Source organism: Paroedura picta, chromosome 5 (genome assembly GCF_049243985.1).
Source record: "Paroedura picta isolate Pp20150507F chromosome 5, Ppicta_v3.0, whole genome shotgun sequence".
Lineage (NCBI taxonomy): Eukaryota > Metazoa > Chordata > Lepidosauria > Squamata > Gekkonidae > Paroedura > Paroedura picta.
In genome coordinates, this window is record NC_135373.1 from 31090701 (window position 1) to 31118315 (window position 27615).

At 45.1% G+C, this 27615-nt stretch overlaps 1 protein-coding gene across 1 annotated transcript; it reads left to right on the forward strand.

Moving 5' to 3' along the window:
- Positions 1-795: 795 nt before the first annotated feature.
- IL20RB (interleukin 20 receptor subunit beta) lies at positions 796-26762 on the forward strand. The gene is made up of 7 exons (XM_077337075.1): positions 796-1067; positions 8340-8460; positions 10363-10553; positions 19679-19803; positions 20451-20601; positions 23361-23506; positions 23968-26762. Exons 1-7 carry the CDS (start codon positions 1010-1012, stop codon positions 24091-24093), a joined length of 918 nt encoding a protein of 305 aa, XP_077193190.1. The 5' UTR covers positions 796-1009; the 3' UTR covers positions 24094-26762.
- The last annotated feature ends 853 nt before the right edge of the window (positions 26763-27615 follow it).

Sequence of the window (27615 nt, forward strand, 5' to 3'; positions counted from 1 at the left end):
AAGTAAGATGCAGGAGCCAACCAATCAATCAACTGATCATTTACTGTTTCCATCCTTTTAAAAGAAGCTTGTCTGGAGAGGCATTCAGTATCTTCCATTGAATTTCTTCTGACTGATGCTTAGATTCCGCATCTCAAGCAGGGCGTTTAGCCAAGCAAGATACCAAAAGAAAGATTATCAGGTCAGGAGGTTTTTGTGTAGGACAGCCTTTTTCAGCCTGTTGACCGTGAATTTGAGAATCTCCGGAAGTGGTGCCATACCCCTTCAGAGAAGCTGGTGCAGAAGGAAGATGTGGGAGCCAGCCAATCAATCATTTCCCTTTCCATTGCAGGGAAAGAGATGAGGCCTGTAGAGCAACAGGGAAAGTAGGCTCCAGTGACGTCTAGTGATGTTGGCAGTCATCTGAACTTCTTGGGAAAGACTGTACAACCCCTGGGGAGCTCTTGTGTAACTCCAGTTAGAAATCCTGCTCTGCAAACTGTTTATATATCAACAGGATTGTTAGAAGTTCTCAGAATAGAATTTCTACTCCAGGATTTGGAGAGTATCCAGTTTGCCACAACTCAAGGTAAAATCCTAAACAGAATTATACTCTTCTAAACCCATTGGCTTCCCCAGATTTAGAAGGATGTAACTCTTCAGCGTACGCTGTCAGCATATCACCAAATCGTTGATTGCCCCATTCTTTGGCTTACGTCTCCACCTTCTTTCTTCAGGCCAATTGCATAACCTGTAGAAAAATACCAGAATGCAAATTGCCCAAACCTAAATCACTTGTGGCCACACCCTCCAGAGCAACACAGCAGAAGGTTGGATGGAGCAGGGAGTCACAGTCAGTAGGTTATGGGATTTGTTTAGGCTCCACGGTGCAGAAGCAAAGAAGGTCCTCAGCTGAACACGCGTGTTGTCACACAGCTCAGAGCATGAGGTGCCTGGATCAGTTCCTGAATCCAGAGAAGAAAATGCCAAATCCAGTTACGCATGGGCAAGCATCCTAATCTCCAAGGAAATGGCCACTCACTTCCGTATCTTGCTCCTCGGCTCCCTGGTGCCGCTTTTGGTCTCAGGTACGTGTCTAGAATTGTGCAAGTGCACTTCAGAACAGTAAGTGAAAGGGTTTACAGTTTGGAAGAGTGTTTAGAAAATCTTTCCAGCCTTTTACAATAATCTGAAGTGCTTAACTGCTGCATGAAATGTATATCTGTGTAATGGTTAGAGTGCAAGACAATCATTGTCTCTCAGCGTAACTTACCTTACAGGGCTGTGAGGATAAAATGGAAGAGGGAAACGTGATGTTGTAACTTAGGGATTCCAGCTTCCAGGTGGGACTTGGGGATCCCCTGGAATTATAGCTCATCTCCAGATTACAGAGATCAGTTCCCCTGGAGAAAATAGATATTTTGGAGGATGGGCCTTATGGCATTGTACTCCACTGAGGCTCCATCCCGAAATCTCTCAGAATGCCTGGATCTGGCAACCTTATCCCCGCGCCCTGCCAAAGGCCAGGGGAGACCGGTACCTCTATATAAGCTGCTTTGGGGGAAGAGAAAGTAGAGTATACATATCTAAATAACAAATATTTTGTTGCGTCTCATCAAAAGAAACCAAACAGGACAGGAAGATAGTACTGCCCAGGGCTGCTCATATAGTTGCCTCTTGCAGCTGAAGGAAACTCAAGTGCAGCCGGGCAAACAGAAAGCCTTAAAGTATCTTGTTCTGGTTGGGTCTTTTGTCCTTATGGCAGGGATTCAGATTGAGATGTCTTGTCCCTGTCAATGCAACTCTGACCAGAGCTACACACTTCTAAGTTTATTGAAGACAATAGAGTGGAACACACAGTATTTCCACAGTTCAAAGAAGGCTGACTATGGAGCATGATTTGTCTTCTGTTCACCCTCTGAAACATATTTATTTTGTATATATTAGCATTCCTGCTTTCCTACAAGGAGCTTGGTCCTCCTCTTCTGATTTACCTTAACAACAGCTATTAGGTAGAGTGACAGAGAGTGAGTAGAGCTTCTGTGCGTAGTGGGGGATTCAGATCTGTGTCTCCCCCAGATTGTAGCTTGACACTTTATACCAAGTACTGTTCTTGGAGGAGAAGCAGTTTTGTGCTCCAGCATGAAGAGAAGACAAAAAAATCACATTCCGTGGGGTAGATTAAAATGGGCAGCCGTATAGGTCTGAAGTAGCACAATAAAATCAGAGTCCAGTAGCACCTTTAGGACCCACAAAGATTTATTCAAGTCTGAGGAAGGGTGCTTGCACTCGAAAGCTCACACCTTGAATAAATCTTTGTTGGTCTTAAAGGTGCTACTGGACTCTGATTTTATTCTGTGGATAGTAATCCTGTGAGGCAAAAAAAAGAGCATTATAATGGGAGGGAAAGGAAGCAGTCTAATTAATACTTTAATACTGACAAAGGCCTGTTTTCCTGTGGTCAGTCTTTGGCACTTGAGAGAAAATAAATAAAGCTGATAGACTTCTGCTGTTAAGTAGCCATATTCTTGCTTTTCATGCACACGGACAAACTGAGCGAGTGAGTTTTGCAAAAAGACTGGTCACTGGGACTAACAGAAGGCACTGTTTCAGAACAGGTAGTGGTGGACGGGGGGAAGTTTTAATGGGATAGCGGTGAGCAGGCAGCAGAAAGTGGCTGGGTTCCCCTCCGTCATCAGTGACATCTCAAACCTAGGAGAACAAAGTGCTGCATTGGTTCAGACATTTGCAATGCAGCGGCAAGTTCTTTATTCATTTATTTATGTCTGCACCAAGTTTCCGAGTCCAGTGGGACTTAATCCCAAATCACTGTATGTCTTTTAAAAACTGGTGTAAATTTTACAATCTGTGTGCTCAGGAAATGTATTAAACATAGTCCTCCTGAGGCAAGGTATGTCAACAGTGTGCTGGAAATGAGGAACAAAACACACATTTTTTTTCGTGAAACAATTCACATGGAGATTGTGTGGGAAGGCCCTTTTGGCATCTCAGTCTTCACACACGTGAGGCAGGAGGTTGGTGACTCCTTCTTTCCAGCCTCCTTCATCACTTTGAATGATGAAACATTTAATCGATTGCCAACATCCATGTTTAGACTATTTGGCTGTTCTCTGCTGACAGCAACCCAACGAACATCTGGATTCATTCTGCCTATTGAATTATTTAGCGCTCTTAAAATACTGCCTTTTCTTCAAGGAACTCTTTTGGCCTCCTTTTATCCTCATGACGCCCCTGTGACATAGTTTGGGCTAGAAGAGAATAACTGACCCAGAGTCACCCACTAGGCTTCCATGACAGTGTGAGAATTCTCGTAGACTCTATTCCAACACTCCACTATGCCACACTGGCTCTCTGGATGCTTACTGGATTTTCAGTTAAGAATGCAGATAGCCTTGCTTACAATGTAGTGCTAAATGCATGACTTTCTCCAGTGGTCCTCTGCGGGGCAGTCCTGACCAATGGGAATTAGCTCCTCCCCCTAGTAGGCGGGGTTACAAACTCTTGTGACTCTACTGGGAGGAAGAGCTTCTCCCAGCTGCCCCAGTCTTCAGCCCTGCCACTTGAGAGCAGGACCCAATCTCCAGCACTTGGAAGAGCGCAGTTATTCCTTTACTTCAAAACAAACCCAGAAGTTACTGAAAACGGATTGCAGCCACGGAGGTGCACCTCAACGGCTGTGCAATCCAGGAGGTGTGGAGACAGCCAGTCTCCCTGACTGCCAGGGACCTCCAGCCTTCAGGCTCAGAGCTCCCCCCCCCCACCTTGCTCTCTGCTATGGAGAGTGGGTGGCCTGCTGTCACCGGAGGACCTGTGCCCTCCGAGTGCTTTGGAGCCTCCAGTCTGAGGTTTCCCTCAGAACCTTCCCACCTGTGGCTTCCCACCTGGTTGGAGATGATAATTCAGATGATCAGGAAGCATCCTTCCATTTTATAATAAGAGCCAAAATCAGGGATCTAAGAATCCCTAAAAGTCAACCTCAGTATGGCTTTTCAGAGAACTGCTTCAATCACATAATAGGAGGTTAGCTGATACAGTTAACAAATCTTGGGTCCAGCACAATGAGGGATTGCTGGAGGACTCCCCTTTTTTCAGGTTCCAAAATATAAGTCCCCTCTGAAGAATGGTCTGTTGATCCAAGCCATCCAACTGGTTGGACGTAGAGATGATCCACCCTGTCCCAGAGGATCAAAGGAACCTTGGTGATTATTATGTTCTTAGTTCCAAAGTAGAACAGTGATGAGAGGTTCACTCTGGACTTGAAACACTTCCTGGTACCAGTTGTTCTGTTTGAGACCCATTTGCATGTGCTGATCCAAGATACTCTCAGACGGTATTTATGGTTTGTCTATAACAACCAGCACTATGTATACAGGACCCATCTTTTTGGGTTCAGACAGCTCCCAGGGGTTTTTATATGGATACTGGTTCTTCTTGGCAGGTCATTCCCAGATCCAGGGACTGTCCTTTTTTTCCTTCTCTGGTCCATCAGTTTGGTATAGTGGTTAGGAGTGCGGACTTCTAATCTGGCATGCTGGGTTTAATTCTGCACTCCCCCACATGCAACCAGCTGGGTGACCTTGGGCTAGCCACGGCACTGATAAAACTGTTCTGACCGAGCAGCGATATCAGGGCTCTCTCAGCCTCACCCACCCTACAGGGTGTCTGTTGTGGGGAGAGGAACGGGAAGGCGACTGTAAGCCGCTTTGAGCCTCCTTCGGGTAGGGAAAAGCGGCATATAAGAACCAACTCTTCTTCTTCTATCTCTGATAAGGTCCAAAATTTTCAGCAGTGAAGGATGTCCCGCCCAGGGTAAGGTAATTACACTATCATGACTTCATGGTAAGCCAGGAGAAGTACAATTTGACTCCATCTCAGAGAGTTCTACATATTAACAGACTTAGCAGCAGACAAGGTCTGTCAGTGAGCTAGATCAAGATCAAGTCTGCAGTCCAACAGCAATCACACATGATATTCATGGCAACTTGCTTGACACGTTGCTATCTGGTGCCTGTCCTTTCAAAATTTTGAGTCCTTGCCAAAACATCTTTTCCAAGAGAATGGCTAAGCTTCTTTTTTAGCACTAGTACCCTTAAAAGACAGATAATATCTATCCCAGCCATCAAGATTTCAAGAGAGGAAAGCATTTGCCTCAACACCTATATGTGAGCAGGTCTCTTAGAGGGATGGCACTGATAAATCCTCTGCGGGTCTGCTAGGTAGGCTCACCCAAAGGCTTAACACTGTTTTGAAGGTTCTGATTAGAGCTTTCTTTGATCCCATGGCCATTTGCCCATTCAAGGGGCTTATTTAAAATTAAATAATAACAACAACCACACCTTTCCTGGTCTGTATTGTTATAGCTAGAGTAATGTTGGAGATTGAGGCATTGTCTATAAATGTGTTTAGGTTTTCTCGGTGACAGTGTGGTCCATAGGCAGGATCTGGCTCTCATTCTTAAGGTCAATTTTGTCTTTCATAGAGACAGGAACTAATTCTTCGTTGTTTTTTCCTAGATCTCTAGAGAGGGAAGGGCAGAGTTTTACTGTCAAGAAGACCTTGTTGATATAATAATGGGGCTACTTGCTTATAGTAGTTGGACTCCATGTTGGTTTCCTTTAGACATTCTTCTTTTGGAATTAATGTCTTGACCTCCACTGTTAGTAGGTGCATCAGAGATTGCATCTTTTGGTCTACAAGACTGGGGAGGGGGTCTAGAGCCTCCAGCAGGCAGTGACCGCCGATTCTTTGAGAGGAGCAGCCATCCCAGGGGTATATAGGTCCTTTCCTCTTAGACTAAATAATTGGAGGTCAGTGACTCCTTTCAGAGGCACTATGGAGTTGATAAGATGACCTCTACTGAGACAGCATTTGAAAGTAGAGATTTTTGAGACAGGCTATCTCAGTCTAAGAGACGTACTGCTTTGTTATGTCCCAGTGGTCAGGGGTGCCCCACAGAGGACCACTGGGGAACAGAAGATTTATTTCACTTACTGTGCATATTCCTTTTCTGTGGTCTGAAAATGGGCCAATCTATTTTCTTCCCCACCCTTGAGTATTTTGACACGAGTTCATCAATTTCTGGGGCTGGGTTGGTCTCCAGCACAACTATCCCTTTATTTTGAAGGAATTTTTTCTTGCATCTGCAGTCCTTGTAAAGCTTTTGCAGTCTTTGTAAAAAAATTTCAACATGATGGTTTTCTCCATCATTGGAAGTCAGTACCACTATGGTGATGGTGCTATTCCTTATTTATGGTTAGGGGAGATGTGTTAGTGTTGGTTTCATTTTCTCCACTGGTACTGCTTCGGTACTGGACTGGGGCAGCTGGGGGAACCTCCCCCCTTGTGGAGTCACAAGATTTTGTGACCCTGTCTACAAGGAGGAGGAGCTAATCCCCAATGGTCTGGACTGTCCAGGTTTTGAACCACAGAGAAGGAAGATTCGCGGTAAGTGAAATAAATCTTCCGTTTTCATCCCCTACACAGTTCTTCACATTCTGTGGCTTAAGGCTGATCCATATATGGCACAGAGATTGGCATGAGAGGAGGCCAGAGGTGGGGGAATGGGCCATACCACTTTAGAAAGGGGAGGGGGGAGATCACGTTGGTATGTCAAATAAAAGCCACACTGCATTCTCTTCGCAAAACATGGAGCAGGCTGAGCTAGAGCCTATGAAGGACTAATTGTTTCAGGGTTTCTTTTCTTCACTTGCAGCACTATTTTCTCCTCTAATTCGGTGAACATTCAAATATTTAAAAGGCACCCTTCACTTGCAGTCTGAAATGTTACAATCCACAGCATCATCTCCAGATTCCACAACCAAATTATGCTGCATGTGTGGAACAGTTGTGAGTGTCCAGCATAGTTCAGGGGGTTGGACTAGATGACCCAGGAGGTCCCTTCCAACTCTACTATTCTATATTCTATGATTCTATGACCAGATTCATGTTGCTCACTGCTGAAGTTGCCAAGCTGGGATACAATAAATGAGGTGGGGTAGGGGCTTGTTCATCAGGAACAGCTACTGATCACTATAGAATCCTGGAACTAGAAGAGGCCATAGTCTATTTAGTCTAACCTCTTTCGCAATGCAGGATCAGCCTAAAGCATCCTTGATTTCATCCCGCCATTGCTTGAAGTGGGGATGCCAACTTCCAGATGGAACTTCCAGTTATTGTTCTATTCTAGCTTGCACATATTCTTAATCATGACAGAGAGTTGCTTTTGCAAAGGTAGCTGAATAGTTGGGGGTTGTTGTGCACGTTTCTCATGGGGAGGTACAGCAAATCCCTGCCTTTTGCTAGCAGGGAGGGGGATGCAAGGAGGAAATAGAGGGCAGCAGGGAAGCAGCACAGATTGCTCTTGCCTTTCCTGTACCTGAGTCACAGATGCAGCCATAGCATCCCAGTGACTGGTAGAGCAGGCTCCTGGAATCTGGCTTGGGTTCTTGGGGAGCCATTGTGGCAGAGTGACTTCTAGAGAATTATCTCGGAGGTTACAGGTCAAATTTCAACTCAGCTCAGGTGACATTAAGCAAGCTTCTGTCTCTTTCTGTCTGCCTCAATTGCCAGCGTTTTCTGGTATGGGGAGCTACAATATGGCAATAAATACATTGGCCTACTTTATAGGAATTTTGTAAGGATTGCTGTTAGAATATATTACATTTGAATGCTGAAAGTTCTGCATAAAGTGAAATTCATTAACAAATTCAAGAAAGTGTAAAGCCCTCCCCACAAGGCTTAACTGGGACCGTGGCTTCCTAACTTACAATAGGTGCTACCATCTTGCAGGCCTAAACTCTGACTTGTTCCACCACCATCTCACCCCTTGTTAAACTTCATGTGTATCCTGCTCTGCTGTTGTTAGGAATGTATCACACCCGCTCTGGATGAACAGATGACTCCTTCACATAGGTCTTCTTTCACACTGGCCTCTCTGTAACAACTCCTTACCACTGCCATTGGCTATATCATACCCAATGGTTGTCCACTTCCTGTATCATAAGTTTTGTGTAATTTTGCTGCAACCATCTGAAATGGAGTAATTGCAAATGTGAACTGCTTTTTATAAGTGCTGCATTGTTCTGTTACCCCAGAAACATTCGTCCAGTCATCGTTTTTTGTACAGGAGTTGACTCCAAAAGTATCTCTGGCTGAATTTCGGTAGGTAATTTGGGATCTCTCAAAGATACCTGCTTGATTTATTTTTCTTGAAAATCGATAGATTTCTACACCCTCCTTAGAGAAGGTGGCTAAACCAACCTAGACTCCTCCATAACAAGTCAAATGTTTAACTTCTGTCTTTTTCTTTTTGTGCATCGCTGGGTGACTTCGTCACAAAGGTGTGCTACTGCCAGCACCTCAAAATATCACAATCTTATCCACGAACATGAAGCATTTTCTGGTCTGGAGTCCACTGACAGTGCCTGGAGAAGCCATAAAATACTCAGTCGAGTTTCAAGGGTAACTTTTCATGTAAAGTTTGTTTCCCGTTTTGAATGTGTTCTAATTTTAGACAAATCCTGGTTTGGAGAGTGGGAACAGAGTAAGGGTCACACCACAGGTTCTGTGAATTAGGATTACAACCAGTGCAAGCTCTTTTTTTAATTCTCTGTGTTTACATATTCGTTTTTATTTGCGAAAAATCATCCCTGTTTCTGTTTAACGCAAGGAGGTGTACAAACATGCCCACAAGGATGGGCAACACAATTAAAGCATAAAAATTATGAAAGAAATCTTCTCAAACACTCCAAACGCCAGTACCATTGCAACATGTTGATTGCTTGCTGAGAAAAACAATTCACTTCATAGTTATCTTAAAAACAAATATCCCTGAAGATAACTTGCTGAAAAATAATAGTCTTAGGACTCAAAAGAGGTGAGAAAGATCAAGGATAATATGCAAGCTACAAGTTCACACAGCTTCAAGTTTACCTTGGAGTACGCAGTAAAGAGAAAGGGACTTCAACTTCCACTCAATGTCACTGTCTGAAACCCTGGCCATCCCTGCTCTCTGTTTGCATCTTAAAGGGAAAAGCCATGCATTTGAAGAGGGAGGGGGAGCAACTCATATATTATCCTTTAAAATGCACATAGTAGAGCAGGAAAGTCAATTGCAAAGAGTAAAACTGAGGGTTAAAACTCCTTTCCCTGCATAGCTCCTGAGTCAAACTGAGGCTGCGCGTGTCTACAATTTGCATTCTATAGATTGAGACATGTGATCTCCTCCTCCTCCGTGGAGCCCTTATAGACCTTGCTAAAGAACATCAGCGGTGGTGCTTTCCAAGCCACCCCTGGTAGTCCATTCTGCAGTATGAAGGCAACAATCATAAGAGTCCAAAGACGGAATCCACCCCACTCGCCAACATGAGGACAAGGAAATAAGAGCAGAAGTTGCTGTGAGGATTGCGGTTGGAATATGGGTTGGTACAGGCAGAGATAGTCCATCTGGTAAGGAATAAGGCCTCTCACGCTGAGCCTCTTGCAGATTCAATGCAAGTTGGAACATATGGTGGTAGATTATGAGCATGACAATGAAGCGGTCCATGAGAAGGTGGGAGGGAACCTCATCTCCTGCCAGATTCGATGTGCCCTACAGCTCTTCGTTCATGTTGTAACACACAATCAAGAGGGTTGCTAGGACAGTCTTGTGTAGGAATTGCACAACTGTTTGCTCCTAAAACACACAGCGTGTTTTGCACTTCACCGAAAAAGATAAGGGTCAAAATGCACCAAAAACACCCAACAGCATCAAAACGTTATTAAGGAAGGAAGGCTGGCCTAGACTAGCCCAGTCTCATCAGATCTTGAACCTAGGCCCTGGCTTGTACTTGGATGGGAAGGAAGTCCAGAGTGGCTGCGTCAAGGAAGGCAATGGCAAACCATCCCTGTACGTCTCTTGCCTTGAAAATCCTACACAGGGTCACCAACCACAACTTGATAACACTTTCCCATAAGGAAAGTCTGAGGATGCAGCACTCACCAATGTGGGAGTAGGCTGGGTGTGGGCACCCCGTCAACACTTGTTCGTTATTTAAGTGAGAGCCGCCATTTTGATTTGATGCCTCAGCTGCCCCCAAAGTCATAGGCCACCTCAGCATGCAGCCCACCTGTGACAGGATCAGTTGCCTTGTTAGGACTGGGAAATGAGAAACTGGTACAAAGATCACAATTGACACAGTAGTACAGGCAGAGGTCATCTGCTATGGCAAAAGGCTCCTTTTTCAAAATCTTGTTTTGTTCCTTGAGACACTACACTATATTGAATGGACACTGTTTCAAATGGTTACGAAGCACAAAAACGTATGTGTGTGTGTGGGGGGGGGGGAAATGAGGCATTTCAGCATTTCTTTTTCTTTCCCTCAGAGAATATGAGCGAGACTATGCAAACGACAGTTGGATCCCCATTGGAGAGTGCACTGGTATCAGCGCCACCCAGTGTGACATCACAGAAGACATCTCAGCCACCGTGCCGTACAATCTACGGGTCCGGGCTGCTCAGGGAAGGGAGGTCTCACTCTGGGCCACTCTCAATGGACTTTTCAACCGTGTCACCAGTAAGTACTTTATTCACTCTCCACTCTTTCTGATTCCCACATGCAGGGGGAATGAACTGTCCAAGACTTGAAATGATAGAACAGATTGCGCTGCATGCAAGCCCTATGAGGAAAGGCTGAGGGACTTGGGCATGTCCAGCCTGAAGAAGGAGGGGTTGAGAGGGGACATGATTGCTGTCTTTAAGGATTTGAAAGGTGGTCACTTAGAGGAGGGCAGGGAACAGTTCCTGCAGTTATGGGTTTAAACTATGCGTAGAACAATATCAGCTAGGTATCAGGAAAAAGATGTTCACAGTCAGAGCTGCTCAGCAGTGGCATCAATTACCTAAAAAGGTGGTGAGTTCCTCCTCACTGGCAGTCTTCGAGCAGCAGCTGGACAGATACTTATCATGGATGCTTTAGGCCAGGGGTAGTCAAACTGCGGCCCTCCAGATGTCCATGGACTACAATTCCCAGGAGCCCCCTGCCAGCATTCGCATTACAGCATTACAATTGAATTGTAGTCCATGGACATCTGGAGGGGTGCACTTTGACTACCCCTGCTTTAGGCTGATCCTGCATTGAACAGGAGTTGGACTAGAAGGTCTATATGGCTCCTTCCAACACTATGATTCCATCTTGCTTGAGATTTTGAGGGGAAGAGTCCTGCTGTATATGTTGCTTGATATAGAAACTCCCAGTATTTAGAAAATTAGAACAACAGTGCAAAAGATTTGAAATCCTGGAGTTTAACTGCTTCACAAATGTCCATACTGCCTCCTCTCATTGCTTGCAATAACAGTTTTCTATTTATAGAAACAGGTTTTTTTGACACAGGGTAGCATTCTTTGATTGAAAGGGGCATTGTCCATTTTATTATCTTACCTCATTGCTCCCTCATTCCCCTGCATGTGTGAATCAACCCTGACATCTGATTTTCTAAGGGGAATGGGGGGAAAAATGGGGGGAAAAGGAAGGTATGTCAAAGCATGCGATCATCTCACTTACCATGTATTTATTTTATTGTCACCAAGAAGATTGCTAACTTTTTAAAATCCACCCTTTCCTGATGGAGCTCAGTGTAGTTGTCCTCCCTTTTATCCTTACAGACACCCCTGTGTGCTAAGATGAACTGAAACAATCTGGCCCAAGGCTGGTCTCTTAAGGTGCTCCTGGGCTGATTCTGCACTTACTTTGTTTTTTTCCATTATGGAACCTGCTGAATTCAGATTGATTTAAACTCGGGTCTTCCTCTACCCCCCAACCATTGAAACAGGAAGTGTTCTGCACTTGATTGGGGAAGCTCAGAGGAGAGAGGGGAGCCAAGCACAGCAGGAGTCTCTTTCTTTTCCTGAACAAGGGATGGGGGATTGGAGACAGCAGAGGAGGGAGAAATATAAATCCAAGAGGCAAATCTCTGCTGAGAGAAGTGTGAGGGAGGGAGAAATATAAATCCAAGAGGCAAATCTCTGCTGAGAGAAGTGTGAGCTTCTGGAGCACAGTCATTTTAAAACAGGAAGCCTTGCAACCAGGAACCAGGAAGTCTTTGAAGGACACCCTGGCCTAATCAGGGAAGATTGCTTTGGCTATGTAAGCATTGCAGGAAGTTAATAACTCGCAAAACACAGAAATCTGTGGGAGCTTTAAAAGCTGGGTCTTCAAATATAGCAACTTATATCCCCTCCTGAATATCACGGGAGAAAGGTAGGGTCACCGCAGATCAATCATGCATGTTGCAGAGGGAAAATTTAAAGTGCCCAAAATCAAAATGGAAATCAAATTCAGTGCAGAGGGGAGGGATTTATTCGAGTGGATAAAAATCAAAGTGCAGACTCGACCCTGGACTCAAGCGTCTTAGCTGAATGAAAATATCAATCTGAGTCTCCTAAGTCCAGCGATTCACCACACTGAACAAGCATGTGTGAACTAGCTCTCAGCCAGCTTTTCTTAAGATCTCTTTTAAAAAGAAGTCAAAACTTCCTCTTCCATAATTATGTCACATTAACAAATTACTGAAAGATCTCTGTCGTGAAAATCTAATGTATTCTGGTGCCATTCCCCCCCCAATATACTATAATATTTGTACTTTCTCTTTATGTATACCATTTGCTAGTACAGACTGAACTAGTAAACAGGCCATTGGGCCCTCTGTGTACAAATTCTGCATTTTAAATAGCAGAAATTGCAACAGTGGCAAAGAAGAACAAATAAGCCTGCCAGATTTAGTGAGATGCTGAACCTGTATTCTAAGCAGGTCTGCTCAGATTTCTGCTCAGTGGGGATCCCTCCCAGGAGAGTGCTCTTAGGATTGCACTGTTGGGTCAACTAAAAAAAAACCCACTTTCCCCTCCCTGTTAATAATAATAATGATGATGATAAATTATTTTGATAATATCACATTAGAGAGTCCCTTTCATTTGTTTATTATTATTTAATTTCTAGACCACTCTTAGCTGAAGTGGACTCAGGGCAGTGAACAACATGTATGAAAACAGTGCAGCTAAAATCACAATGCAGCATTTTAAAAACACTTCTAAAAACTCTGCCGATAGATGTAATATCCAAGCCCAGGGTGGGAGTATAAGTACAAGAGGGAGGCTTGTACAATGTTGTTCATGGTAGCTGGTGGTAGTCAACTGTGGACCTGGTGGAAGAGCTCTCTTGTGAGCTCCGACAGGTTCCTGAGATTTTCTGGGAGCTCATTCAACTAGGTGGGAAACGAAGCAGAGAAGGCCTTGACTCCGGTCGGGGCCAGCTGAATTTCATTGGGGTCGGGGTCTACTTGCCTGTTGGTATTGCTTGAGCAGTTTGTTTTACATTAGTCAGAAGTAGCTCTTTAAAAATAATTTTAAAAATGTTTGGTGACTCCTGGAGTAGGGGATGCTAGTTCAGAGATAATGAGATCCAAGTAAAGTGTGTCCTACCACCTCTCATGTAGGAATTCCCTAGTGGCTGCACCTCCTTAAACTCAGCGTGTTTCCAAGGCCTGGGAGGTATAAACCATATTTATGATAAACAAAAATGCAGGATGGGGTTCTTGGGCTTTTAATAGTGGTTTAGAAGGAAGTAATCCAGCAGGTGCAGCTTTATCTCATCTCAGCTTGAAGCCTGTAGACAAGTGAACCTACTGAACTTACTTTTTTTGCACAGTTCTTAAAGGTCTATGAACTCTATCTCCAGCAGTGCATTCTTTGGAAATACTGGTTGTTTGACTGGGATAACACAGAGACAAGTTTCCTTCTCTCTTGAAATGATTCTGTGTGCCGTTTGCTCAGAAACCATAGGCCTAGGAATAGCACGGCTGTTGTTCTGAGTGCAAGAGGCTATCGCATAAGATGTCACACATGGCAATGCTATATGGCAGCAGTCCCCAATCCCCGGTCCAGAGACCAGTACCGGTCCGTGGATCAGTCGGTACCGGTCTGCGGCTCCTCCTCGTCCTCCTCCCCGGCTGCTGCCTCAGGGACTGCCCTGGCACTCTGCTGCCAGATCACCTTTAGTGCTCTCTAATGGCCGCCATGGCTGGGGCTCCCCCTCGGCATGGCACTGCGCAGCTGCTGCTGGCAGCACCCCCCAGGGGGTGGCGGGAAGTCAGGGGTACCGGCAGGAAAGCAACTGGAGCAGGGGCTCAGGCAGTGGCAACGTCCCTCAGCAAAAGACTACCCCCCCAGGGGGTCAAGCGTTGACCGGTCCCCGGTGATAAAAAGGGTAGGGACCACTCCTATGGAACAATCCCTTTAATAACAAAAATTGAGTCCAATAGCACCTTTAAGATGAACAAAGATTTATTCAAGACCATTTGTTGGATTTAAAGGTGCTACTGGACTCAATTTTTTTTGCTGTGCAACTTCAGACCATCACGGCTACCCATTTGACTCTCTTTAAATACTTATTTTTTCACTTTGCATACAAGTCAGGGATGCGTATTATAGGCAAGTCACCATCCCTGCCTCCAACATGACTTTAGTTGAAATTTTAAATGGGTGACCTCTGTTGCCTTCTGTTCAGACATCAAAAACAAGAGGCCAAACTACATATTAAGTTAGGCTCCTTCCTCTGCTGTTGGCATTTTAGAGGTGAAAAGACACACCCTTTAAAAACAGGTACATTTTCCCCTTCAAAATGCTGATGATCAAGCAGGGATTCCTGTTTTGAATAAGTACATTCAGTAGAGTTTGAAGAATAAAGCCTCTCTCTCTTTCCCACATGGTACTGAAGCAATGCGAGGTTGTACATTATGGCCAGAACAAGACAAGAGAGATTTCACACCTGTTTGTTTGTTATTAAGTTTTTATACCACCCATCCCAGTAGCCTGGCTCAACTAATTTGAGGTAGCCCAAGTAGTCTGAGCCACTACTGTTTAGGAAGAGATGGGTGACCATACAGTGTATCACATTCCTGCGTGAAAACATACTTTTTGGGTTGCATTAAAATCAGACTTATCCTGACCTGGGCCTATTCTTCACACAATAGATAATGCACTTTCAATGTACTTTAGAAGTAGATTTTCCTGTTCCGCACAGGAAAATTCAGCTGCCAAAGCACATTGAAAGTGCATTATCCTTTGTGTGCGGAATGAGCCCTGGATGGCTGAGACTAGCCCAATCCTGAAAGAAAAAGTGCCAACCCTGGTTCATACTAAGTTGTGAGACCACTAAGAAAGACCAGGATTGTTATGCAGAGGCAAGCAATAGCAAACCATCTCCATACATTTCTTGTTTGGAGCAGCTTGGTGTAGTGGTTAGGAGTGCGGACTTCTAATCTGGCGAGCCGGGTTTGATTCCCTGCTCCTCCACATGCAGCCAGCTGGGTGACCTTGGGCTTGTCACAGCACTGAGAAAGCTGTTCTGACCGAATAGTAATATCAGGGCTCTCTCACCCTTACCTCCCATACTGGGTGTCTGTTGTGGGGAGATGAAAGGGAAGGCAAATGTAAGCCACTTTGAGCCTCCTTCTGGTAGAGAAAAGCGGCATATAAGAACCAAGTATTCTTCTTCAGTAATATCGGCTCTCTCAGCCTCACCTCCCTCACAGGGTGTCTGTTGTGGGGAGAGGAAAGGGAAGGTGAATGAAAGCCGCTTTAAGACTCCTTCAAGTAGAGAAAAGCGGCATATAAGAACCAACTCTTCTTCTTGTCTTGAAAGCCCTACAAGGTGGCCATATGTTGGCTGCAACTTGATGGGACTTTCCGCCACCACCAAATCAGACCTATATTTTGAAAGTAATATTTCTAAAGTCACCCACTCTTACAGATTGCCATTGCGCTAATGGCAGTCTTGGCTTCCTGCTACCCTCCTGTATTTTCTAAATCACATTTTAGGTGGCAGTCTCCTTCCTAATTTAGACAAAACTGGTCTGTCTTCCGCTCAACCCAAGCTTATGCTGCAGATGGAGCCTGTGGGCAAAATGGTATCTGGAAAATATTTCAAGTCTGTGCAAGATTGCTAAATGCCTGGCTTGGGTAGTGGAATCCGGTTTTGCCCCACCTTAGCCCCAAGTAGCTGCTAGTAGAAAAACGAGAATGGATCAGGAGAAATAGAGGACAAGTGCAGGATGGCGTGTTAGAGATGCAACCTGGGCTGTGTCTCCCTGCAGAAGTGCCTCATATTCTTGGCCAAGAGATGGACAATGTCCTAGGAGTAGGCAGGATTCTTGGAACACTGCTAAGATGGTGCCCAGAAACCGACTGTACGTGGGGTCCAGTTTGCAATGCATTTATTTTAAGTATATTCACAATCTTGTATCCTGATCAGTTTACATCACTGATTTTAATCCAACACACACTGGATGATATGCTTTCAGTGTGCTTTCGCAGCTGGATTTTCTTGTGCGAAACAGGAAAATGTTCTTCTAAAGTGCATTAAAAGTGCATTATCCAAAGTGAGCAGAACGGGCCTGAGAGAGCAAACCTAAATTAGTCTGCTTAGAAGTAAGACTAAGAGAGGGTAACCATGTTAATCCGCCTGAAGCAGTAGGAAATAGCATTCCTGAGACACTGCTCACTTCTTGAGATACTTATCTGAAGAAATGAGCAGTAACTCATGAAAGCTCATACCCTGTCACAAATTTTGTTGAATCTTTAAGGTGCTACTGGACTCCTACACTTTTCTACAATTTAGGAGTAAGTCCCAATTTATTCAGCGGGTAGTATTCCCAGGAAAATGTCTTTTGGATTGCTGGCTAGAACAGATCAAATCACATTTTACAGAAATGCAGTCCAAGTGAGATGCAAGCAAACTGTTGACCACCCGTAGAAGTGCCATCTTACAGACCCTTCAAATTGTTCGCAACCTTGTGTCCTCAAGAAGCCTGTTCTGTAAAACAGAGAGCATTGAGGATGGGGGGAAGGGTGGGGGGACAGATCCTGAAAAAGAATAGTTCTCATTGTCTTGAGTGAAGGAATTGTTAATGGGAGCTGCATCATAGGAACATATGGGTGGAGGCAGTCCCACAAAAATGAGGGTAACTCAGGAGGTAAATGTCTTTAAAGGCCTTAGGGGGCTTAAAAGTAAGTTCCAGCACCTTGCATTGAAGCAAACTGGCAGTCAGAGTACCAGTGAGAAAAACAAGTTATTTATTTAATTTCTATGTCACTTCTCCTAGACTGGCTAGCTTGTGGTGGCTTACAACATGTCTTATCCATAAGAACAATAAAAATCAAGCACAGGCATTAAAAAAAACCCCTCCCACCCTCTCCAGCCACCCCTCAACCGTCTTCCCTACCAGCTGCATAATTGCTGTCATAGGTTCCCAGGAAAGATGTAATGCTGGTAGGATACCTGAAGATACCGGAGGATGTCCAGGTCTCCCAGGTTCTGGCCTCAACAAAACACCTGGCGGAAGAGCTCCATCTTGCAGGCCCTGTGAAACTGAAGACATCCAAAAAGGCTCTAGCCATCTCACTGCCCTCTTTCTCTTGGAAAGCTTCTCAGAATACCAAGGAGCCAGCTTGAGATGAGGGCTTTGGGGAATGATGTTGTCAATGGCAGCAGAAAGATGGACTTGCCAGTCCTCCACTAAATCCACCAGAGACTCGCCAAAAGGCATCAGGTCCCACAGAGTGTTCAAGAATTCATCTGGATCCATAACTCTCCATGGGCGGGCTAAAATACACCCCCCTCACACCCAAATAGGAGCGGGTGGGACACAAATCCTGGCCTTAAGGGCTTGATGGTCTGACCAGCAGTTGGCATTCACCTCCCCCATGTTGTACAGCAATAAAAATTAGGTCAAGATCAAAGACCCAGTTTAAGGCTGAGGGACTGGAGGGAGGTTGTTCCAGCAGTGTAACTGATGGGGCTGAAAGAAAGTTGAGATCAGGCTTGAACTAGGTGGTGGCTACTATGAGGCCAGAAGCTCTGATGATCATAGGTGAGCTGTTGTTCTGTCAAGAGGTTGGGGTTGGCCTGGAAATATGGATAGCCAGCAAAAGTCAAATAGAATCCATCATAGAGGTACGTGATAAGTTAATCACCTGTGTGTTAGACTTGGATTCACACACAGGGGAATGAGGTGGTAGAATGCTAGTAAGGTAGTTGAACAGATGTCACCATTTCAGACTTGCAGGTGGTCAATTTCAGTGCGGAATTTCCTCTCTCTTTTTTGGGGTTTTGTTTTTGTTTTTGCTTGCTCGCACGGAGTTTTTTATGCAATCACACCAGGGAGAAAGGTACTTTCCCCTCTCTCGGCTTCCTGTGCTGGTTTTCTGTTTCCAAGGATTTTTTTTTTAATTCCAAAACATGAGCTTCCCCGATCCTCCACGTGCAGTTGAAGGCAATGGAGACCAGTTCTACCAGTTGATATCTCTGCTACCTCATTGCTAATGCATCACCATTGCAAGGGTGAAACAGGCCTAAGATTACTTGCTAGAAATAATTAACCTTATGGGAAAATATTAGAGGGTGACAGTTTCCAGTCTAAAACTGAATTTGTTTTCTGATGTGATTACCCATGAGGTAAGGTTTTCACTAAGGAGGTCCATAGGACACAAGCAATACAGGCCTCCATTTATCATTGGCCAGTGTTCCTCTTCTCATGACTGTAAAGGACAGGAAGGTCCAGTAATTGGACCAGGATCTGGACGACCCAGTTTCAAATGCCCTGGAAGCTTGCTCAGTGACTTTTGGTCGGTCCCATGCTCTGAGCCCCGCCTGCTCGCAGGAGAGGCGAATTATGCGAGTTGCTTTGGGTTCCTGTTGGTATAAAGATAGTTAATAACTACAGAGAAAACTCTTGACAGTCTGTAGGGGCTACACCATCAAATCTTTTTTATTTAAAAAAACAATTGGGAAAATAATGGGAGAGGGAGCTCAAAATGCAGCAAGTAAATAAAATTAAAAGAAAGAAGTATACCTAGAGACAGAACATATACGTAAAGTGGAGATAGAACATATAAAAGTAGTGGCAGATCTACACATAGGTAAAGGTAAAGGTATCCCCTGTGCAAGCACCGAGTCATGTCTGACCTTTGGGTTGATGCCCTCTAGTGTTTTCATGGCAGACTCAGTACAGGGTGGCCTTGCCAGTGCCTTCCCCAGTCATTACCGTTTACCCCCCAGCAGCAAGCTGGGTACTCATTTTACCGATCTTGGAAGGATGGAATGCTGAGTCAACCTTAAGCCGGCTGCTGGGATCGAACTCTCAACCTCATGGACAGACAGCTTCAGACAGCATTTCTGCTGCTTACCAGTCTGCACCACATACATTTCTATAAAAGCTTATTAGATATCTAAAAATAAGCACATCTTCCATTTCCATTTATATGCTATATGTTCAAATACCAATAAAATTCTAAGGTCCTCATGCACATCTGGCCTTTAACGAAACTGCTATGTGGATTTGCTGAGGGCAAGTTTTATTTGTATCCAATTTTTTTTCCATGATCAGGAACCAAAGAGGCTTTTGCAATTCTCCCCCTCCCCCACTTACTGCAAGAACCTTTGATTAAGGTTCTTAGAGACTCTAACAGGCCCAAAGTCACTCTCTGAGCTTCCGTGGCAGAGCAGGGTAATCAAACCCAGTTCCTTCACTCTAACCACTATACCATACCAGTCCTCAGAGTAGCTTGGCTTTCTGCATAAGACTGAATTCCTGAGAATTAAGATCTATGTTACTACACTTGCAAACAGTTTGTTTGTGTCTACAGCATCCCTCATTCCACCCATGCTGACTGTTATGGCTGACGGGTATCACTTGCTTGTGGAACTAGAGCACCTGGGACCTGCTTTTGAATTCTTAGTACTCTACTGGAAGAAGGGCCAGGAAAACCAGGTAAGTTCTGGATCTCATATGTGGTCTGGTCTGATGGAGGAAATGTGTGTTACATGCAGCTGCCATTATTTTTCCCAATGGTCTTTAAAAAAACCATACACACAATATAAGTTTTGTTTATAGAAGATGTCTGCACTTGAAGGGAAGTACTAATAATAATAACAATAACAACTTTATAGCCTGCCCTACCAGATTGGCTCAGGTTTACTAATGTGCTGGTGACAGTGTCCTGGAAGAAAATATTTAGATCCACTTCACTTTCTTGCAAAAAAAACAACAGTGGAACCAGGTTGGAAATGCACCCCCAATTAACAGAAATCATTAAACACAACCCAACTGTTTTGGGTTTTTTAACAAGAAAAACTCATGTGTAATTCAGCCCAAGAGCGCAAGTGAGTTCCACTAGTTAATTAAAAATTGTCTCTCCTGGATGTACTGTTCACTGACTTCTTTCAATGCCCCCAAATTTTAGGATTTCAAGAAAGGGAGAAAAAAGTTCTATTTCTCTTCCTCCATGCTGTGTGTAATTGATAAACTTAAAAGCCCTAGAACTCTTTAGCCTTTCAGTATACTGAAAGCATCAACCCTTTGATCATTTTGTTTTGGCCTTTTCCACACCTTTTCTCTACCTGATTCCATGGAACCAGGTATATGAAAAAGTCGTGCGAGACAGCAACACTACCGTGCACCTGGAAGCTATGGAAGCTGGGGCTGAGTACTGTGTCAAAGCACAAACCTATGTGGAGGCCATCAACCGCAGCAGCAATTTCAGCCAGGAGCAGTGCGTGAAGGCTTCAGGTAAGAACTGCTCAGGTATCCTTCCAGTCGCAGTGCTCTTTTGCAAGAGACATAACGGAAGTGGGGATTTTGTGAACCTTTGACTGCTGTTTGTGGCTTACGGCAGGGGTAGCCAACCTGTGGTCCTCCAGATGTTCATGGACTATAATTCCCATGAGCCCCTGCCAGCAAATGCTCATGGGAATTGTAGTCCATGAACATCTGGAGGACCACAGGTTGACTACCCCTGCCGTAAGCCACAACCTCAATTCACATCAAGTTTCCCCCCTCCCCCCTTCATATGAAGCCACAGAAGTTGCCTTATACATTGTCGACTCCGATCGGTACCAGTTCTGCAAGGTCTCAGGTGGAATTCTTTCCCATTGCCTGCTCCGTGATCCTTTTAACTGGAGATTCAGCAAGGGTATTCAGCTTTGCCACTGAGCCACAGCCCATCTGCTTCACAAGAATGCCCAAAGTTGGCTCTTACTGAGTAAGACTATCGGTTTATCAAAGTCAGTGTTGTCTGCTCAGTCTGGAAGCAGGTCTTCTGGGGCTCAAAAAGAGGACTTTCCCAGGAGTTAAACGTGGCGGTTCCAATTCTGGCAAGCCGGGTTTGATTCCCCGCTCCTCCGCATGCAGTCAGCTGGCTGACCTGTTGTGGGGAGAGGAAGGGAAGGTGTTTGTAAGCAGCTCTGAGGCTCCTTCTTGCAGTGAAAATTGGGGTATAAAGCCCAACTCTTCTTTTTCTTCTACCAGGAACCATCTACATGCAGAACAGATTATCTGTCACTCAGTTGTTAGGGCTGTTTTAAATAGTCCAATCATGGCACTTCCAGCATTAATTTGATCCTCTTACTCAGTGGTCCCCAACCTTTTTATCACTGGGGACCGGTCAACGCTTGACAATTTTACTGAGGCCCGGGGGGGGGTCATCTTTTGCCGAGGGAGGTCACTGCTGTTTGAGCCCCTGCTCCACTTGCTTTTCCGCCGGCACCCATGACTTCCTGCCACCCACTGGGGGGCGCTGCCAGCTGCAGCTGCGCAGTGCCACACCAAGGGGGAGCCCCACCCATGGCAGCCGCCGGCGAGTGCCAAAGGTGAGCCGGTGGCAGAGTGGCAGGACAGCCCCTGAGGCAGCAGCTGAGGAGGAAGATGAGGAGGAGCTGCGGCCCGGTACCGACTGATCCACGAATCAGTACTGGTCTCTGGACCGGGGGTTGGGAACCACTGATTGCCGAAAAAATTACGTGGTTCTTCTGCTGGTTGCATTTCCCCAAATACCTCAGTTTACAGCCCAATGAAATGAAGTGACTCCCAAAAGTATATGAGTAAATGAAAGTGGTCAAACTGACATCATATTTAAGGGGGGTGGGGTGTATTTCAGCGAATACATTCAGTGAAACATGGTGACTGGTTCCATGATGGTTTATGGCTTGACTTTGCTTAGCTTCCAAGATCAGATGAGGTCAGGTTATGCAGGTCCAGGAGTTTAATCAGTGTGAAATGCAATAAGATGATTGAGAAGTCATAATCTCAGCATCTCTGAATTGGTGTGGGAAACCACATAGGTTTGCAGCCCTACTCCAATTGACTATTTTACCTTTATTCCTTGAAACACTATTTTTTTTATTTTCATATAAAGATAAAACAGAACGAATAGTATACATTGTTAATACAGAGAAAGATAGGTTATGCTCTTCATTAGATACACTTAATTCCCCGTTTCATGTCCGCTTTTAGTTTATTTTCTTAAATAATTCAGATAAGGGCCCCAGACTCTTTTACCTTTATTGCACCTTTCTCCTCCTGTTTTCATTGGCTCTTCAGCCTCCTTAAGCCAGACAACTTGCTCAGTCAACGAAATGGAAAGGCTAATTGCAGGCGTGTTGTGTGTGTTGGAGCTATGAACTCTTCAACAGCCACTCAGTGGTGCCCATATAGTGTTGCAGTTGGACTAAAATCGGGGAGACCTGGGGTTCAAATCCCTTACCATAATTTTGCTGGTTGACCTTGGGCCACCCACTTTCAGCCTAGCCTCTCTCACAGAGTTACTACTAGGATAAAATGGGGGAAAGGAGAACTATGCAAGTCACCCAGATTTTCTTGAAGGCAGAGTTGCCAACAAGCCAGTAGGCTTGTAAGAACCAACAAGCCAGGAGACATATAAGAACCAACTCTTCTTCTTCTTCATCTTCTTCTGAAAGCAGCTGATACTTTGCCTGGCATGGAAGTATGCAGCATAACCTGGCAAATAATGTCTTATTAAGGCTCTAGTTAAGGAAACATTTTTTCCTTCTCTAGACGGTTGGCAGCTTTACTTGGAGGAAGGCAGGGCAGAGATGTGCCAGATAAAAAGCTGATTTGATTAGAAGAAGAAGAGTTGGTTCTTATCTCTACCTGAAGGACTCTCAAAGCGGCTTACAGTCGCCTTCCCTTTCCTCTCCCCATAACAGACACCCTGTGAGGTGGGTGAGGCTGAGAGAGCCCTGATATCACTGCTCGGTCAGAACAGCTTTATCAATGCCGTGGTGAGCCCAAGGTCACCCAGCTGGCTGCATGTGGAGGAGTGCAGAATCGAACCCGGCATGCCAGATTAGAAGTCCACACTCCTAACCACTACATCAAACTGATTGAAGAGTTAACCCCCTATCCTGTTTCTCATGTCCTTGATGCAAATCAAGGCTGCTATTTGCATTTTCTAAATGGATGGAGATGAGTCATCTTGTTCACCATGTCCGTTTTGATCTTTAATAACTTACTGTCTTTTTTACCCTTAGATAGCAAAGCCTTTTCAGTGGTATTTGCCCCAATTTTGTTTGTGGCCTTCGTGGTGGCTGTCTTCATTATTTTCTTACTGGTCTGGAAAACCTGCCAAGTCTGCCAATATTCCTGTTGCCCAAATGAGGGTCTTCCAGACACTTTGGTAATTATTTATTTTGATGCTATTACTACTAATATTAATAATACCGAGCAAGAAACTGTTTAGCACACTTGGATTTAATAGATTCAGACCCCCATCCTTGCCATAGTCTTCAGAAGCAGCATCCAGGGGAAATGCATCAAACAAATAATCAATAAATCTATAAAATACTAACTCACATGGGAAAAAATCAAGGATGGCACTTCAAATTGGAATGATCAGGAGGTTTGAAATCTCTGTCCTTTGGGCAAGTTCTTCTCACTGGGTCTGATATGCAAACTAGCCTATCTCACAAGTGTCAGGACCAAGGATAGTGTTACTGTAAAGCACCCCTTTACAGGTCCCAAAGTGCTGTACTGGAAATTAAGGGCTTTTCCTCAACTCCCTGGAAATGTTCTTAGACTGGCACCGCTAGTCCTTTCCTCTACCTTTCCTCTACCTTTCCTGTCTATTCCCTTCCACAGAAACTAACAGAATCACCTGCTGGGATACTAAACTACAGAGGAGAAGAAGCCGAGAAGTGTGACATGTCTGTGCACGTTCAGCCCCCAGATGAGCTACTCCGCTTTTGGATTCATGAGGCGCTTTAACACCCCGCTTGAAGACACAGCCTGCGAAACGAGGCTGAAGATCCTGCTCTCCTAACCACACAGAGGCATGCAGTTTCCCTTTCCTGAGGAACATGTGAGACCAAGCTAAGACATCCAGGATAAGCTTTCTTCAAAAGGAAAGCATTGTGCAATCAGCTATGGATCCCGTACTCCGGGTATAGCTAGGAGGCTAGGAGACGATCCGTTCATGGTGCCTGAGAACCAGAGCCCAGCTCATGAGTAAAAAGGTGGAGACTGTGTTTGTAACCATGCTGTCCTCTTGCTCAAACTGGAAGGAGATGGAGGGTGCAGGTTGTTGAGGCAGGAGAGGACTGTGATCAAGAACCAGCAATAAGAATCTAGTCTCCAGTTCACAGGTCTCCCCTGCATAACCAGCATCAAGTTTGCATTCAGATGGAATGTTTTCAGAGGAATTTTCCACGGGGGGTGGGGTGGGGTGGGACAGGGCGGGAAGTGTGAGAATGGCCCTGCTACAGAAGCAACTATCCCATTCACCATCATGTACTAATTGGACTCAGAAATAAAAATAGTAAGAGTAAGTGAACATTATTGCTCTGATCCCAGAACTCTTGTTGAGCTAGAACAGATCTTTCAGACAGCTTTAGAAAGTGGGCCATTCGACACCCATTAAAATCACTGGGAGTAACTCTACGATCCGTCCCTGGTATCCTCTCTGAAAAGAATCAGGGTCCCATCATGAAAGAAACAAAATGCCCAGTTTTCCCAAAGAGGGTATTTACACAATCACTGCCATTCTGATACTGGAAGGGGATATGGCATAGAACAGTTAGATCTTAGAAGCAAAACAGTGCTAGAATTTGGATGGAAAGCCATCAAGGAAGACTCTGCAGAGGAAGACAATGGCAAGCCACTTCTGCATCTCACTTGCCTTGAAAGCACCTCGCTGGGGTCACCACCTGGCTGTGTCACTTTACATACACATTCTCTTACTTTTTTATCACTTACAGATCATTTTAATTACATTACAAACGGAAGCACAATTATTAGGGTTAAATTGTTTCACTGTGGGATTGGGTGTGATTGGCAGGAAGGGGCGCCTCAAAGTCACTTGCTGGTGGGCACGAGAGCAGGGATTAGGAGAAGCGCCCAAGCGCCCATGATTACTGCTAACATGCTAAATGTAACGGCTGGATAATCCGTGGCAGGTACGGTTGGTAGGAGATGGTACACCACCTTTGCAGGTGGATACAGAGTTTGAAAGATAGTCAATTCCTAGGAAGTGGTAACCCTGCGTCCACTGGTGGTATGTGCACCAGCAACTGACTGGTGTAGATGATATGGAGCTAGATGGCCTTGAGCAAAAGGCAGCTTTGTTTGGCCAGGGATGTTGGCTTGGTGGTAGAACATCCATTCCCGACATCCCAGGCAGGAGAGAGTCCTCTGGCTGGGAATCTAGAGAGCTGCAGCCGGTCAGAGTAGACAATACAGAACTAGTTGGACAATACAGAACTGCTATAAGGCAGATATGTACACCTTCTGATGGGCAGACATGTCTCCCTTGTTCCTAGGAGCCCTGATCTATTCTAGGGAAGCTGCTCCCTGTGGAGATCCTAGTGGAAATTGGATAAACGCAGGACGGTCTCAGATAACTCAGAACAAGTTATTTTGGACCAGGATCTCCATGCCATTTTGAGCCATTGGCCAATTTAAATTGCTACTTATATTGAGGTTAGGAAACAAACACACTGAGATTAATTGTATTCAAAAGAGAGGACTGGCCACTGAGGAAAAGATAGAAGAAAACGGAGTTTGTCTAGGAAACCGTTCTGACTGAGGTCCTTGGAATGAAATAAACTAAAAGTAAACTCAAGAAAGGACATTGCTTGAAAATATTCTTTATTATATTTTAATACCATAAGGATACATCTCTTTTTTTTTCCCTGTGGAGATCCTGGCATGTTGTAAATCCACAGTCACAGCAATCAACTTTCTTGCCATTTAGACTGAGAAATTTCTTTTCTGGAAGCCCATTATTAGTTTGTGAATCCAGTTGAACTCACCTTGTCCACGTGTTCCTCCAAGTTCACTAAAACACCTGTTAGAGATGGGGGGGGCGGTCCCAATTTCTGGACCAAAACCAAATGTACGAAAGGGGGGTTGTTTAACTGTAGAGGTTAGGAGAAAATGCTAAGTAGCGGAATAGATTTCACTTTGTTCCATGGCTGTACAGAGGATTTTTTAAAGCTTCTGTCGGACACTGGATGAATGCTACCTTTTGTATAGTGTAACTTTACTTAAAAGGCTATGCATGCCTGGCTTCACACCTAAAGTTAATCTCCTGCTTTGTTTTTAAAAAATGACTAACACATTTTGCCCTTCTGCTCTCTGCATTAAAAGAGGCCCATGTATTCAGCTGCTATTGAGACGTCTGATTGCCGGGGAAATTCCTTATTTGTAAAAGGAGAGTTGCATTTTAAAAACTGTTGACTTTGAACTGTGACATAAGCACTTCAATGCTGAAGCACGGTTCATTTTTGTACAAAACGTCTCATTTTGATTAAGAGTTCTGCAGAATGCAAAAGCTTGCTAAGTTTGTGATACTTTCGATCATGCGAATCCAAAGGCATTGTACAGTTGTGGTTGCGGTTTAAGACCTATAAAGTTGTATGACCACCTATTAAAAACCATGCTGGATGTCTGTGCATTTTGTGTTATTGTTGCACACCATACTTCCCAAGCAATAAAAAGTTCCAGGGACTAAGTTGCTTGGCTTTGGAGAAGCGAACACTGTAGACTTGCCTTGCTTTTATCACACTTCCCTTAGTTACAGGCAGAGCATCCAAAGTGCTACAGGAAATCCCGACAGAATCCAGTGGGAACCGCACTCAGGTCTGCCCTACCTCTTCCAGACTTGCATCCTGAGATTCACAGCACAATTGCCTCAAGTCAGCGTGATGTTGGCTTAGCATCTGGAAGACTCACCTCTGAAACCCCTCTGCCACAGAAGTTCACTGGGTGACCTTGGGGCGGCCATTTTCTGTCTGCCTAACCCACCTCACAGGGTTGATCCTGAAGGTCAAACAGTGGGGGGAATTATGTGAGCTGCTCCGTGTCCCCTAGAGCAGTGGTCCCCAACCCCCCGGGCTGCGGCTCCCTCTTCCCGCCCCCACGCTGCAATGAGAAGCTCGCCAGGCTGCAAGCAAATCGCCCGCCAAAGCGGCCTAAGCGGCCGATTAGCTTGCGGCCCAGCAAGCTTCTTGTTTCGGGAGGGGGAGGGGGAGAGGAGCTTGCCGGGCCGCAAGCTAATCGGCTGCTTTGGCGGCTGATTTGCTAGCGGCTTGGAGGGGTGGGGAGAGGGAGCCGCGGCCGCCGGCATGCCGGCAGCGCAAATGCGCATCTGGCGGGACCGCGAACGTGCACGCATGGCTGTTGCGTTTGCGCATGCGCCAGATGCAAACGAGCCCACGGCAAGTCCGCGCATGCGCGTTTGCGTTGGGGATGCCGTGCGTGCGCGGGGCCCCAGGCCGCCCTCTCCCCCCA

Bases quoted from the DNA above. Each gene is read 5' to 3' on its own strand.
- IL20RB (XM_077337075.1), top strand. From the start codon at position 1,010: ATGGCCACTCACTTCCGTATCTTGCTCCTCGGCTCCCTGGTGCCGCTT. The intron at 8,461-10,362 runs GTAACTTTTCAT...TCTTTCCCTCAG, and splicing joins TACTCAGTCGAGTTTCAAGG to AGAATATGAGCGAGACTATG. The intron at 10,554-19,678 runs GTAAGTACTTTA...TTGTGTCTACAG, and splicing joins ACTTTTCAACCGTGTCACCA to CATCCCTCATTCCACCCATG.